The sequence below is a fragment of the Strongylocentrotus purpuratus genome, unplaced genomic scaffold (assembly GCF_000002235.5).
Source record: "Strongylocentrotus purpuratus isolate Spur 01 unplaced genomic scaffold, Spur_5.0 spur5_scaffold_6, whole genome shotgun sequence".
In the NCBI taxonomy this organism is placed as follows: domain Eukaryota; kingdom Metazoa; phylum Echinodermata; class Echinoidea; order Camarodonta; family Strongylocentrotidae; genus Strongylocentrotus; species Strongylocentrotus purpuratus.
This window is the reverse complement of record NW_022145612.1, coordinates 32,898,212-32,915,229: the sequence shown is the minus strand read 5'-3', so window position 1 is coordinate 32,915,229 and position 17,018 is coordinate 32,898,212. Positions and strand designations below refer to the sequence as shown.

The 17,018-nt window shown below is 35.1% G+C and overlaps 1 protein-coding gene across 1 annotated transcript; it reads left to right on the top strand.

Moving 5' to 3' along the window:
• The first annotated feature begins 1,536 nt into the window (after positions 1-1,536).
• On the top strand, positions 1,537-16,801 carry LOC115918314. Its single transcript, XM_030973118.1, has 11 exons — positions 1,537-2,366; positions 7,219-7,273; positions 8,690-8,830; positions 9,300-9,421; positions 10,165-10,294; positions 10,638-10,676; positions 11,487-11,671; positions 12,015-12,074; positions 12,515-12,584; positions 13,169-13,462; positions 14,106-16,801. The coding sequence occupies exons 1-11, from the start codon at positions 2,094-2,096 to the stop codon at positions 14,486-14,488; spliced, it is 1,752 nt and encodes a 583-aa protein (XP_030828978.1). The 5' UTR covers positions 1,537-2,093; the 3' UTR covers positions 14,489-16,801.
• Positions 16,802-17,018: the final 217 nt, after the last annotated feature.

Genomic DNA, 17,018 nt, shown 5'->3' with positions numbered 1-17,018 from the left:
TGCATACGCGTGTATCCAACGACTGCTCCATGCTCGTCGACGCCCATCTCTTCCATATAAACTCCTCCTCGTCGATCCTCTCCCTCCTCTTCGTCCACCTCCTCCTCTCCTCCTCCTCCTCCTCTTCCTCTTCCTCCTCTTCTTCTTCCACCTCTTCCTCCTTCTCCTCCACGTCTTCTTCCTCCTCTTCTTCCTTCTCCTCCTCCTCCTCCTCCCCTTCCTCCTCCTCCTCTTCTTCCTCCTCTTCCTCCTCCTACTCTTCTTCTTTTTCTTCCTCCCTTTCCTCCTCCTCATCTTCTTCCTCCTCCTTCTCTTCTTCCTCCTCTCCTCTTCTCCCTCCTCTTCCCCCTTCTCCTCCTTTTTGGTGTTGTAGATGAACAGAGAGACGCTTTAGAAGATGTTGATGATGACGGCCCAGAGATAAGATGTAGATTCTTACTGTCTCTCGGAAATCAGGAATCCTCAAGAGTACTTTTTCAACTATGGACAAAAGGGACTCACACAGTTATACAGAGCTTCCCAGAAAAAACGAAACCGAGAATTATCGATGTTTTATCATAACTTAAAACACATTTATGATTAATAAATGACACATATTTGGAAAGCTTAGATCCACCTCTTTCATTATTTTGATGCAACTCATTATGATGCATATTTCACGCATGAGTGATTAAAATCAATTTGAAGAGAGGGAACCAAAAAGTCGTTTGGCGGGCGGTATCTGAATTTTTAGCAAACAAATTCGTTTTCACTGGCTGCCTGCCGTAGCAAAAAGCAGAATTGACAAAAGACTTAACTCCGTTTCGTTGACAATCAGCCATGCATGTCTTTCGTATACGGCTGATTGTCAACGAAACGGAGTTAAGTCTTTTGTTAATTTCGTCTGTTGATACGGCAGGCAGCAGTGAAAACGAATTCGTTTAATCAATGCAAGCACTACTTTAAACAAACAGAACTTTCTTATACCTAGATCATTTTTCCTGAATGAGGTGCCATATGAAAGGGCAGAAACTCAACTTTCTAGAAAATAAATGTGACTTTCTCTTTGAAATTCAGATACCGCCCGCCAAACGACTTTTCGGTTTCCTCTCTTCAAATTGATTTTAATCACTCATGCGTGAAATATGCATTATTATGAGTTACATCAAATGAAAGAGGAGGATCTAAGCTTTCCAAATATGTGTCATTTATCAATTATAATTGTGATTAAGTTATGATAAAACATCCATAATTATCGGTTTCGTTTTATTATGAGACCGGCATTAGAATACTGCTCTCACCCTTTTAAGAAGAAACATATTCTCAAAGTGGAATAAGTTCAACGTCGTGCAACTAAACCCCTTCAACCTCTCAGAAGTATTCATTACAAGTTACGGCTAGAGCAACTAAATTTGCCTCCATTATCATCAGGCACGTAGCCACGGAGGGGGGGGGGCACGTGCCCACCCCCCAAAAAAAATCCAAGATCGGTTGAACTTTTTTAGACCCCTTTTTTTTACCTCGATCGATTACATGTAGGTGCCCCCAAACATCAAACTCTGGCTACGTGCCTGATTATCATATAGACGTCATAGAAGCGACATGCTACAGGTCTATAAGATAATGCATCGAATCGACGACCTCCAGTCAACTAATTTCTTTCATCGTACCACTGTCGCAGTAACAAGAGGTCACCAGTTCAAACTACAAAAGAAACACGTAAAATCTAAATTGAGGCAGAGCTCTTTTTCACAGAGAGTAGTAAACGAATGGAATGGTCTCCCATCATATGTAGCAGAAAGTCATCACTCAATTCTTTAAAATCAAATCTTGATAAGTACTGGTCACTGACGAAGGACAGGTTTAATCCTGATGAACTATTCAACTGTCCATTTTCATCCGTATTCCGTGACTGCGCAACGCCAAATTCAAGAGTAACACACTAGCGGACACCGAGGGCCAAATAGGTTTTGTATAACTTTATGCCTACTTCCAAGGTATGAGGTATGATATACGCTTCTATATATAGCCTACTACAAGTCCGGGTATATATTTCATACTTGGAAAAGGTCATATGATTGCGTTTTTATTTTTCCGCCCATCGACCACAACTCATGTGCGTGCTCCTGCTATACGGCTGTAACATTATATTACACACACAGGTAGTGGGAAATAGTACCGTGTTGAGCTTCAAATACGAGATACCAGCGCAGTGGAGGTGCTACTGTAAGTGTAATACTCTTGGGCGAAAACCGTATTGGCAGGCAAAGATGTTTAGAATTCCACTATCTCTCCCTACTCTGGTAGGAATTATATTAAATGTTATTTTGCTTAAATCTGAACCAAGCTCTGGAGTACTGACATGCACTAGCCCCTGTCAACAAGCGGTAAGTTTACATTCTCTACATAATTATTTTGTTTAAAGTTCTACACTCGACTACTTAATGCATAAACAGTGCAAGCATAGAATGTTATGGTGCGAAAAAATATACTTTGATATGTTAGCTTCCAAGTCGTGACATATATCGTCCGAAAATCTGCTGATAAGTTGATAGACCACATTTGATAGTTTTTATGGTATAGGGATATTATAATGTACTTTATATACCTCACTTAAGAAATCCAGCCATCTGATTGGTCGAATTGCATTCATAAACTTCAACTGTTCCTGTAAAATTCTCGGTAACCATGCATAAAACATTTCAATATTTTTAATAACCATGGTTATTAAAAAAAGTTGGTCAGCCTCCATGGTTACCCCATAGGTTTACATGTTAAAAAATGGTTTGAGGGATGGAGGATGCCGTATGTGTGCGAAGGATTGGTCGGTAATTTCAATACAATTGAATCTCGATCGATCTTACCGACAATTTTATCTTGCATTGTTGACATGAAGACGAAAATAAACTTCCAAAAACAAAAAAAACAACATCTGCCGATAGATCTTGATCTAAGTTCGTGCCAATATGCATTGCAAAAGTAAAAGAAGAGTCCGTATATGGAGCTTTTGCGAAGCATTCATCACACGCGAAGCCGGTTTCAATCCATTTTAATGTATATATTGGAGAAAACTGCCAAGCATGTTAACGGCGGGCCAAAGCCGAGTGGTCTAAGCGTTGGTTTTCGATACACCTCTTGTTGCACGCAAGAGTTCGAATCCCGTCTTCGACAAAAATGATAATTATTTTTAATTTTTCATTTTTTAGTCTATTTTTTTTCGGCATATAAAAGTATTAATGACTGCTTTAATATTCGAGAAATAGTTGTTTTCATACGCTCTCGGGAAGGTTACAATTGGGCTATTCCCCTCGGCAAGCCTCGGGGAATAGCACAATTCTAACCTTCCCTTGAGCGTAATAAAACAACTATTTCTCTCAAAGCAGTCATTAATACTATAATATTGTGAAATAATCTGAGTGGATAATATTATACAACTCTCTTGTCCAACCGAAGTGCTAAGTGGCTGGTTATATTAGAGCAATTGTATTAATACTATTATGCAATGGCCAACTCTTGATCGAATACAGGCCTACATTTTACACTATACAGAAAAGTGAAGAGAACATGAGAGAGTGTGTGTATATTAGTTTTATTTTATTTTTAATGTAATATAAGTGACCTGCATGGGTTGACTTCAAAAGCTTTTTTGATGATGTTTTAGGTCAAGATTAACTTGAATATTGAAATAGTCACGTTTTATTAGTATTGACCCTAATTAAGTTGTTCTATCAATGAAATGATATATGATTGAACTTGATCTAGATTTCTCTCCTCATTCCAGAATCGTTTTGAAGGGTAAGGTGTAATTTTTATGGAACAGTTTCAAATACACTGTTGATGAAAGTGAAAGTGAAAGAGAAAGATAATGTTTACAAAGGTCATACCCCTGTGCCACAACTTGATTTTAGAAATAGTCTAAATAAGGTAGGCCCTAATCACGCTCTCTTACAGCATTCGTTAGGGTTGATGTAAACAAATCACAGAATTATATTACTGAAAGATTCATCAAATGGGCAAAGAATAAGATAAACATTTTTGAATATTGAAATAACAATTGATAGATTGAGATCTACCACTTCTTTTATACCCAATTCACTCTAAATGTTCCTTTTTCTGAATCCTCAATTATTCCTAGTTTGATAATATATGTTTCTTTCCAGTGATAATAAAGACAATGTTAAGCCCCTTCTACATAATATCCATATTTTATTGCACTTGCCGTAGGCTATCCCCTTAAAGTTATCATCATTATGAGGCCTATTTATTTTGTTGCTGTTGTCATTTTGTTATATAAAATTACAGTAACAAAAATTGTCAGAACCCAAAATGCTCTTTGGATGAAATGATGATCCTTTAGTTTATACTCATTCAGATTAATTTGAATACCATGAAGCACATATCCTCCTTGATCCAGCTACTTCTTTCTGTTTTTGTTTTGTGGAGCTTCTCTCAGTAAAGAAATGGGTAAAAATGAAACTGTGAACTCAAACTTTCTTGTTTGCAGACAACTGAAGTAAGATTTATGCCTTGATCTGCCACCAAAGATGGTGCCAGAGGCAGTATGTTTATGACTGGTCTATCCCATTATATTGTCACATAGTTCACAAACCATTTTAATATTGTTAAGCTCATACCAGTATGTATCCCCCAGGCAGATGAACTCAGAAGATTGTGGGTCAGCATGTTAAAGGTCAAAATGTTGCTGTGTCAATTTACAGAGAGATCTTCAACATTCATGTTACAGAGATCTTTCGGTTTGTACTCTCTAGTCTGGTTCTTAGGGAATTCACTGAAGTGCGAGGGTGTATGTCACATCTTATTGACTATGTGATTAATTGTCAACTTTCTCCTCAGTATTCACTATAGCAGTGCTAGGATTTTTTTATTTTTTTTTAGGGGGGGGGGGAAGGATGTTGACTTCAATTGACACCCTCTTCTGATGATCGATGGGGGTCCAATACAAAACAAACAAAAACTATGACAAGCAAAAGAAAATTAGGGTCCAGATCCCATCACCATTTTCTCTTGGTATTGAAAAGATAGGGACTGTCACAGTTGTATTTAATCTTTACCCAGGCTCACTTTAAAACATTATCTTGAAAGTGGGAAAACTTTGTTCTGCCTATAGATGCAAGGCAAAGTGCTGGATGATATTCGAACTTCAGGGATAGAATCAAGTGGGGCGTGAAGTTCAAACCATGAAACAATGTGCATCACGAAGGAAATCATATCATCAGGTTTCAAGATAATAATATCAACGGTCAAAGTTCAGTGAAGTTATATTACACAAAAACTATACCAGTAAGCGAACATGAAACATTGATCTGAAATGTCTCATGATATAGATCACATGAATGCCAATGATGAATATATACATGTAGGCCTATATAATATGGGAGCAATGAGCACTTAAGCTCTAAACTTACAAAGAGGTCTTTTTTTTGGATAAACAATGAAATGTAAAGACCTACTTTTAGCAGTCTACTACATTTCAATTGGTAGGTAAATCTTAAAAAGGTCTTAACCGTAAGAATAAAGTATTTTGTTTTACATCGACATGAGTAGTGGTGCAATGATTACTAACAGTGAGAAAGTTGGTTCAAAGAAGGAACATCTCTCAGTGAAGCAGACACATTTATAAAGTTTACTATTTGCAGCAATAGCCAGGAAATATCATAGGTTCTTTAAAAAAAAAGTAAATTTATCCACATGAGGAAGTGCCCTTTGAAAAGATTTTGTTTCAAATAAGACCTTTCCAACCATGATGACGAATATGAGGAAGGAAGCAAGGAATAGTCGTTACACACCTATTTTAAGAATTATTCAACATTGGCTTTTCTCTCTAGACTCGGCAAACTGTTAAATTTATGATGTCCCTGTACATGAAACTGAATCATATTGACTTTTTATTGTACTGGGAAAACAATTTTTGTACAATTAATGTACACACAGCCTACAATTATAGTCTTGATTAGCTCAACTTTAAGCAAATCAACGGCTGCCTGTCGGAAGGTTGTATATGCAATGTATCGTAAACGGCAGTACATTTATCCATATGAGGAAGTGCCCTTTGAAAAGATTTTGTTTCAAATAAAACCTTTCTAACCGAATCATGATGACGACTATGAGGAAGGAAGCTAGGGATCAAGTCGTACAACACTCATATCAAGGTTTATTAAACTTTGGTTTTTCTCTCTAGACTTGGCAAACTGTTAAAATTGTGATAACCTTGTACATTATTAAGACTTAATCGTATGTGATAACTTTTTATTGTATTGGGAAACAATTTGTGTAGACTTTTTACGGGTAGCCGGCAAAATGACAACAAGGAGCTCCTGGATAATCATCAAGAGATCTAAAGAAATATCAGATTTCTTCTTACAATCAGCAGGGGCAGATCTGAAACCTTTAGGGTGGGGGGGGGGGGGGGGTTACGATAACCGAGGAGACTGACCAGCAAGCAAAGAAAAAAGTGCTCATAAGAATTATTGAGTGTTCATTTACACAAAAAAACTATCTAGGACAAAAATGGGTCGCGACCCCATGACCCCCCCGGATCTATCCATGATTCAGGTTACATGTATTTGAAAAAAAGTTGTGAATTGATATTTAGGGTACTTGGTCTTGAAACGGGGCCCAACACTAACAGAAGTCCAGTGCATAATTTTGTTTTCATTGTCAAAGATATTCATAACATATGTATGTGATTGTAATTTTGACAGATTTCAATATTAGGTGATTTATATAGCTATTGAAGTTGCCTTAGGTTGATTTTTTATAAAGGCTTTGCGATTGTTAATGTTTATAGACAAGCTATTCAAAAAAAGTGTATGTCATTGTTATTTTGACAAATTACAGCAGGTTATTTATAAAGCTTTTGAAGTTGCTTTAGGTTGATTTCTTTATAAGGCTTTCCGATTGTTCATGTTTATAGATAGGATCAGCCATTGATGAATGGCTTGAGGTTCATGGATGTTGCTCTATACCTGGGAGGGCACTTGAAGAAGAAATTCAGGAAATTTTCTGAAACCAATTAGTTATGAAAGTGACCCAAATTCTCCTGAGAGTTTAAAGGGGCTCTCACCCTGAAAATGATATGAATTCACGCCCTTCTGACTTTCATCAGATGATTATATCTTAGTAAGATTTTAGATTTATACAGAAGATGCTCCAAGTTAACCTGAATGAACAATAAGTTTCCTGATGTGTAATTTAATCATTACATTTCCTCTCTTACAGGATGCAACTGGAGCTTCAGGTATACCTTTACCACCATGTGTAATAAGTACTACAAGTAAGTCAATCTAAATATTAACTTCAAAAGTATATATACATGATATCTTATCAATTTTCAACAAAACTGAACTGGAGAAGAATTAGGAAGGATTCACAATAAATTTAAGAAAATGAAAACTTGGATGAGAACTTGAAACTTTTAGATTAATCTTTGTATGTTTTGCCACATTTGCCATTGCCTAGAGCAAAATACTTGCTGGCATGCCACAATCTTGGATCAGCTAAGTACTTGATTAAAATGGTCCCATTGTGCTTAATCTGTACAGTGCTTGATATATAGTTACCTGTTTGATTGTTGGCTTAATGATTATTTTTTTTAACTTGATGTTTAGAAGTAATACCAATCATTTGACAGAGTTTGTCAATAGATCTTTTTTTTAAATGGTGGCAGAAAGGATCCTTTTGTTTTGTGTATTTAGAGGTTAGAATTTTTGCTGTGTGTCTTAAATTATTTCTTCGCACGCATTGTGTATCCTTTGCCGCTGCCACCAATTCCTCTACCAGCTCTCTTTCTCTCTCTCTCTCTCTCTCTCTCTCTCTCTCTCTCTTTTTTGTCTCCCCCTCCCTCTTTTATATCTGTTATTCTTATCACAATATTTTTTTTCTTTCACATTAAATTTTGTATGCATAGTCTATAATTTGAATAGGACATCCTTGTGTTTAACAGAATCTTATTATTTTACAATTTGGACACTTTTACTTTCAGAAATAATAGTGATTTGTTTTTGCAATCATTTAATGATATTTCAGGCTTGTGAAAATAGCAATTGCTGCTTTTTAATGAAAAATAGTGCGCAGAATTTTCTGAGGGCTTTGATGCATTTGTACTTTGCTTTCGAAGGGGAAATCCCTAGGATCCATATTATATTGAGGAGAGATAATAAATCCAGTTAAGCTTTTTGTATGCTGGTAGCAACTTAAATTAGATAAAGTACAAGGAATAAAATGTAATTACAAGCTTAGGGTTCAAGTTGTCACAAAATAAAAGAACCTATGCAGATTTGATACCAATTATCTAAAGAAAACAAATATGGGGAAAGCCATCTTAAACACTTAACCTGAATATTATCAAATGACCATTTATCTTCTTTTTTTTTTGGTCTTGTTTTCTTTTGTTTTGTTTTCTTTTGGATAAGAAAATGAGAATCGATGGGGGCATAGAGTGAGTCCAGCCATTGAGGGGGAACTGGCATAATTGCGAAGGGGGGAGGGGGGACACTGACCTTATTGGTGAAAATTAAATTGGGGGTAGAGGAGATCCAGATTTATTCTTCTTATCAATTTCCTTTCTCTATTTTCTCATTTTGTTCCTCATTATTTGATTGGGGCATTCGCCTCCCTGTAGCATTCTTGCAGAGACAGCTAGCTTTGTTAATTGATGAAATATATAAATATATGTTATTACTTTGATTAGGAAGTTGTGAAACCGATGGCACTGTACCTGTCAATCAGGCACCTGGACCTCCTCTCCAGGTTGGCTTAGACTCCTACTCCTACATAGCAACAGATGGAAATATATACCTTGATCTAGCCCCTCGCTGGAAGGCTTCGACAGGTAAATGCTACAGATCACTGTCCACTTGCATATTTAAGGGGCATAGCCAGCACTTACCCCCTTGAAACCTAAGTGGCTTAGTTTTAATACCCAAGTCCAAATTTGAGGTGATGGAATTAGTTTTCCTTGTCAACATATTTTAGGATGTTGTGCTCCCTCGACATAACTAAATAAAGCCCATTAATTATGTAGTGTAGTAAGCACGTATACAGCAATACAACATTTCAGCCCATTTGAATGTTATTTGAATTGTGTAAACCCCAAAAATCCACTAAAAAGCCATGGCAGAGGGAGTACCCCCTCGTTATGTAAAATATGGCAAGTAAAGCTGTTTTTCCATGAAAATTTCCATGAAATAGAGTATAACATTATGATTGTAGTACTAATGGAAACCACATACACGTACCAATTTTGTTTGAATAAAATGGATGTATACTAATCAGGAAACTCATGGCTGTTATTTATCCAGATCGCATCAGCCTTTTGACTGGATATGAAGTTAAGGTCATGTGTCACCGAAGTATTTGTGCAGCGCAATACTTCTGTGTCACAATTTCATTCAACAGAACATTGACGGTTCATGATGCTCAGGTAAGTCACATTGTTTCATTTATTTTCTATTGCATATTGTTTTAAGCCTTTTAAGATATTTGTGAATTGGGATTTAACACCCATTAGACTTTTCATGTATCATTTTACCAGGTAGCAGTTATCAAATCTAAGAAAACATATTTGAAGAACAATTTATATGAAGTCTTTCAAATGAGCATGTTCAAACAAGAAAAATTTAAGATAATATTTAATAATATGTTAATCAAAGCTTCCACATTGTAGGATTGCTTTTGATATGCTCTAACCCTGCAATAAGTAACGCAGGGAGAATATTAGACTACCCAAGTATAATTATCATACAATATAGTTAGGTTTCAAGGGTACAATCGGTCACCTAATATGTTAATTTTATCCTGCTTGTACATGTATGTTTAAAATCAACCAATCCCTCCGTGCAACAACAAAAATAAATGTATTATCTGGATTAACAGTAACAGGAGTATGAAGAACTTAAAAAATAATGTAAAGCCAAATGCACATAACTTAGTTAGGACTAAATTGGGCTCCTTGTGTGCGTTTGTATGTACAGATGCTTGGAGTAGTTTATCTGCAAGTTATTTTATTATTTTACATTTTTTACAAAAGTATTGTAAACTTGCATTTCTATCTTTACAGAAATATTATTAAAAAGCTGATATTTTGACTATTTACAAGCATTCAAAATAAAATATCTTTTTGTGACTTTAAATAGGCAATTGGTTCTTGTTTATCTTTAATATCAGTCCGATTTCTCAGTGACTTGCCAGAATGGAGATTTTGTACAACCTGACATGGATTACGTCACCATTATCCGTAGCCTACCAAACAACGATGATAATTCAAATGAAGGAAGATTTCTTACCAAACTCCCAAGTAAGTGGCAGTGAAAAAATAAAATGGAAGTAGTAACAAGTGATGAAAATTGACTGTAAGAAAAATCTCAAAGAACTGTAGAAAGTTGTAGAAGCTCCAATTTTGTTAAGGAATATATATTGTTATCCTGAGGAAATGTAGATATATCAAATCCAAAAGAACTCATTTGAAGAAGAATCAATTTCAACCTGCCTGGCAGATTTTGTTGTTTTCGGTATCATTGTCATTATTTTCATATTCATCTACATGAGCAATCAGTTTCTCGAATGATTCCCCAAGGGGCAGTGAAGCTACTCTCCTGTTGTAGATATTTACCTTCTGTTTTATTATATTTTTTGTGCAGAGTGTGGACAGGAATCAAATTTAACTGTATGCAACGTTGGTAAGTTTATTACTTTAATATACATGTGACACCTTTGCCCTATTTAATGTTTTTTAATGTTAGCTCTCAGTTCTGATCTTTAGACAATATATTTCATATGCATGAAGGAGCAAATCCAGAGAGGTTCAACATTTCCCAACACATCCAAATGGATCACCTTCGCCTCTTCAAATTGGCTACAATTTTCATTTCACTCTTCATTCTGTAGGGCAAATCAAAAAGTGTGTTGATTAAACCCATGTGAATGAATATTACAAAAGACTACAAAATGCCGATTGTAGATGAGAACAATGGGTATGAATTCCGCAAATGTTGCCATTCTTTCTATTTTTCAATTAGCTTGTTTATATTTGTAAATAGCACAATGTACTGTAACGTAGATGAATCCCAAATTTCCTGTGATTTTACTCGTGCTAAAAGTACATGGATTATGTGTGATACTTTTTAAATCTAAAGATAATCCAAAAAACATCACTTAACGGTAACAATGTCCTGCTATGTGTTATTTGTTATGAGTGAAATATCTGCAATACTTTTTATGGTAGAGAAACTGCAGGTAAAGTTTACAGGGTTATACAATGTAATTATTTCAAAGGAATAAAATCCCTGAATAAGGCTGATGGGTGTTGCTAAGAGCTCTTACTAAGAGCTCTTACTAAGAGCTCTTAATTAGCAAAGCCCATCCCTTTTCATGTCTCATATTCCTTTGAAGGACTTATACTGTGTAACCCTGAAAACCTTACCTATGATTCTGTTATAGGTTAATAGAACACTAATGTCATGATAAAAATAAACTTGTTTGCTATGTAGAATCACCCGTCGATTGGATCCCGAAATGGCGGCCAGACGCTACTCAAATTAAAAATGGTTCCGTGGTGGTGAATTTTTGGCCTAGCAATAAATATACGGTCTATGAAGTCTGGCTTGAGAAAGTGGGAGGTAATGAGGAAGTGGGAGGTAACAACAATGGGCAGCATTTAATAACCTTCAATACGGTGAGTAAATGCTAGCTCATTTTTAGGATATAACTAAAGTTTAATTCACGACTTTTTCTTGACCCTAAAGTAAGGAACAATCTTCAATCTCCATATTTACTCACGACAGGCTTCCTCCATGGATTAATTCATGAAAGTTTTTAAAACCTATCTATTTAGTCCTTGGTATCAGTAGAAGTTATGAAATGTTTGCATGTACTTGTTTGGTTGTGTTCCTCTTTCATTCCTGTTATCTTCTCATGTGCTTTAAAAGAAATTTGGTAAATCTCTCATTTATGCTAGATTTAATCTTTTGCCTTCATGATAGGTTTTTTTCATAACCTTTCTGTAATTATTTGTTCAGGAAACTGATCATCCTCCTGTGCTTTTCGACAACGTACAAGAGGGAACTTATAGAGCATATGTAAGTTTTGAAAGTAAGATTATAAAACATAATAATCAAGTGAGCTAATAGTGTTGGTAATTTCAAACATGCTTCAGAAAATGTATCGATTAAATAGTCATCCTTCAAGTCGCATGAAAACTATGGATCTGTTAATCAATTCAGAAGCATTGATTTACTCAACTAAACTTTCATAAATTTGTGAAATTTTAGATTTCTTATTATATGTCCATGATGTTAATGACTTTACTGAATATTTTTCTATTTTCTCTTTTTTCCCTTTAAGAAATATATTTAAGATCATAAGTTCTTGATTACTGAAGGTTGCAGGCTTGTGATTAGACTTTATAAATTGAAATTGAAAATATTTTGTTTATTCATTTGCTTATTTTCATAGTTTATTAATATCAAAAACAACTGAACCCCTTTTTGTAATTAAAAAAAAAAAAATCATTCCTCAGGTATGGATTAATGAAGCACTGTGTGAACAATGTCCGATGATTAACTCCAACAAAAACATCAATGTTACAGGTGAGTTCTGAATTCCATTTCTCTTCAAAATGCTCTTTTACTACCTTAAATCCAGATATCACACCCCCGTTTTGATGCAAAATGAACTGAACAGCCTACATGTACTAGCAAATGTAGTGTACACTGAGAGTCCAGAGAACTTCCAAGGATTACTCCTGAGGCATGTAATGCCCTTATCCCATTAAAGGTATAGACCAATTTTGGAAACGTCCCCCTCTCAAAATCCGGACCAGATAGATATCGTGCACGTGTCGCGTAGTCCCATATACATCTTTTTGTGAACAGTGCTTGCAACTTTACCAAGACTGGGCCAAATTTCTTATAATTTTGATGATTCCAAAACCTTGCAGTACACACCAGATTTATATGCTAGATGATCAACCTTTTCTGATCGATTCCACAACGTTTCTTTCACAATGCAATTGCATGACCAGAACTAGTCTTTCCCTTCAAAGATTTTTGAAGATCTCCGCCAATTAATTTCTGAATTCTCTCATTTCCTTAGGCTTCAGGGCGGAATCCACCTGGTTTCAATAGGCAATGTGTTAATTTTTGTTGTCTGATAATTCATATTTTTGTTGCAGCTATGACCCATCCTACCACATCAACCCATCCTACCACATCGACGACCCCTCCTTACCAACCTACACCCTCTTCACATACTAGCTCCCGCAGACCGGATGTCAAATCGGAACCCAGTCTTCCATTGGCAGCAGTCTCTGGAGCTCTGGGAGGAGTCCTAGTCGTGGTCCTGATCTTGTTTTTTGTCTCCCGTACCTGCAAGTGGAGCCCTGGTGTCCCCAGCATGTTCAAGGAGACTGAGGTTGGAAGTTATCCTACAGAGTCAGCCATGTCTCATCAGAACAACATTCCATATAGTAAGACCAATTGCTTTCATAACATAGGGAAATCATATTATAAATACTATTTTGATAATAATGATAATAATGGTGATGATAATCATAATCATGAAATTAACAATTTTTAAATTAGTAATGATAATAGTATATGTCCCAATAACAAGTCCCAATTCATTATATGTCTGTGTTTTTAGCCTTTCAATCTCTTATGGTATGTTGTTTATAAATGTCTTTGTTTTCTACAATGTATTCCATTTTTTTATAAATCTTTGTATGTACAGGGCTCTTTTGTAAAGCCGGCCTTTGGCACTGAAAAGACTACCCTGTTTTTAAATAAAACTGAATAAATAAATAAATATCACAAGGTTTCACTACAACAATTTAGTCTCCTTCATAGTTAAGAATAAGAACCGAGGTATATATTTTTTAGACTGAAGCTTAAGAAATGAAATCAATATTGTTGTTTGAGCTATTGTGTTTAGAGTTTATGACAATTACTTTGTTATCGATCATGATATTGAGTGCGTGCTTTGTTGAACTGAATCTGCAATATAATGATTTGTGTTGCAAAACACTTACAACATTTATTGATATCGGCCTCATGATAATTTTCAATGATTTCCTTCAAAAGACAACTTTGGTGTCATATATTTTCTTGCAGGTGACTGTGATTCTCTGAATGGAACCCAGTACATCAATCACTTCACTCCGTCGAATGGAACTACCATCTACTCTGACTACCCCACCTGCGGATTCACCAGTCCCTCCATGGTACCAGCAACTATTCACCATAACAACATGATGGCCAATGGAAGACTTATGCAGGAGAGTCAGGTTTATGCCAATTCCATGCCTTACAAACAAATGGATAGCATCAGTAAAGTTGCGGATATACATTCCCCTATGGACGTCCAAACACCCTCTAAAATAGAACAACCGTCATCGCCTGACTCTGGTTTAGAGTCACTTTACTCAGATGGCACAATGGAGGATGGTAGAACACTTTTCTCTTTAGCTTTAACTTCTTTGGGGGATGAAGTGTAGTATAAACTCGATGCATATAGCATGTTCCTTAAAATTGGGCCTTTTTCACTCTCATTCTATCATCAGAAAATGAAGAGTAGTGCATTACTCAGTCAAGTTATCTACAAATTTGTGTTTTTCATAATAAAGTGGTCAACGCCATATCTGAACGAGGCATAACACAGTTTAAAACGCACTTACAATAAGGACATAAGGGTAACAAGGACATTTAATGAATCATTTAGAGCATTTACTATAAAGAAATGTGTACTGTGAACACACTCTACAAAGTGGCTATCATGTACAATCTTGATATAGTTTTTTGACTATAGGGCTTCAATGGTGCTGATTACTGTTTTTAGAAGTACAACAGTTTATGACATTTTAAAATTCATAAGATGTACGGTGCTAATGAGGTCATGTTAAATCGGTTTTAAACTGTGTTATGCCTCGTTCAGAAATGGCGCTGTAAACCATGATGTTTTTTTTTAATAATGATGTAAGTGTAACATGCTTGGCATTACTGTATCTTGTAACACAGAGCTTTAGTAAATATGCATATGACCTTTGTTGCAATCAGTTGCTATTTATCTACAGTATAAAAAAAATGTTGGTTTAATGCTTCATATCTAGTCGTGCTTTTATGGTGTATCATGGATTTTGGTTTGGCGATATGAGAACGTGGGGGATAGAAGTGTGTTGGAGGGCATGTGGTGCGTGAGTGTGTGTGGATGTGCGTGTGTGAAGGAGGATGTGTGAATGTGTTTGAGAAGATGAGCGGTTCGATGATTTAGGATTTTCATCAAACAAGATCCATAATTATCACGATGTAATTAATATCAGCAATATAGACATGGATTTGTTTAGACACAAGGAAATTGACGGTTCAATGTAAATGGAGAGATTCCTATAAGTCAAAATAGTGGAAAGAGCGCCATCTGGTGCAGACACCTCTTCCACATTGATACTGTTCCAATATAACTATTCCATTCAGCTTTCTAATAGTTATATATTTGAAATGTTGATTAAAAACCATATATTGCACAGCTCATAAATATGTCATTTTGTGCTACTGTTATGACACTACATTTTATTTCTTGTTTTTTTCTTCAACTTTGTATGTTGCTTAGTTTGTCATGTGTACTTCGTGTAATATTAGTCTTATATAAGTAAATATTTCTTCCTGGCTTGCCAGCATCCCCATGCAATATATTTATATATTTTTAAATCTAATTGTATTTTTTGGTGTTAATGTAAAATTAAATTTTATTGCTGAGTTTTATTGCCGAGTGAAAATCAAACTATACAACTATGAATAGAATTTGTAAAGTCATTGTGTACAAATGCATCAATAAGGTTTCGTTGTAGTTTTCAAACAACATTTTCTCGTCTTTATATAAAATTGCAATAAGCAACCTTTTAAATAGTACCTTGATGCACATCAAAATTTATTTTAATGTGAAAGAAGATGTATAATACATTAAAAGCTTATTGGAAAATACCTTGTGTGTACCAAAAAATGTTTAACCTTAATTATGATTTATAAGATTTATGTATAAACAACAATTTTCATCTTAGTAAAAATTACACTTTGATGTATTTCTGACGATGCCTTTTACCTTTATAAAACTGAAGTAGTAATTCATTTGATTGTTAAATTTTTACTATATGTGAGTGGATTCTCACTGTGTTTATATGCAATCAAATCTGTTCACTTACTATATAAACCTAATCATATTTCCTCCCCATTTAATTGTTCAATCGACACGATTTTCAAGATATTCCAACACAAGTTATTTTTAAAATAATTTGAACTTTTCAGATTAATGAATCACGAGGTTGTGTAGAAAGTTGATTATGCTCATAAGTAGAAATGTGTGGGTGGTTTATTAGTTGAAGAGGCAGACATTAAAACGAGGCCTATATATGTTATGTGCATTTCAATAACACGCAGTCTTAATATATAGAATTTAGGTGTTTTTTTTCAACTGTCAAATATTATCAACAAAAGTGAGAGCAGAACAGACAGAAATCATTGACATGATTGAATAAAAGGGGAAAAGGGAAACATTATATGAATTGGTTCAACAGAATGATATTAATGTACATCATGAGCCAAATTATTGATAACTAACATTTCCTTTTCGGACTTGATAGCACAAGATATAGGCGGAAATATGCACTGACGTATAAAGAAGTAAAATTATGCCAAACGCATTCAGGGAAGAGATCCCTTATTTCTCGGTTATTTTTTATTGCATGATTAGTGGTTAGTGTTGTTACTTTTATACTTTATATTTTTATATCTTTAATAAAGAACGATGAAGACTGTAACATTATAAGCATTGGCAACATCATTTGTGTATAACAGAAATTTATTAAAGTTTATTTCAGAACATAGTTTACATGCACTGCATGAAAATGTTACATGAGACATATCGAAATACATAGCTGTAACACCCACTGCTGGACATGAAAGACAAAAAGTATAAAATAGTTCTTGAGTCATTTTACAAGAGGTACTGTTTAACAGTTTACATGAAAATAATTA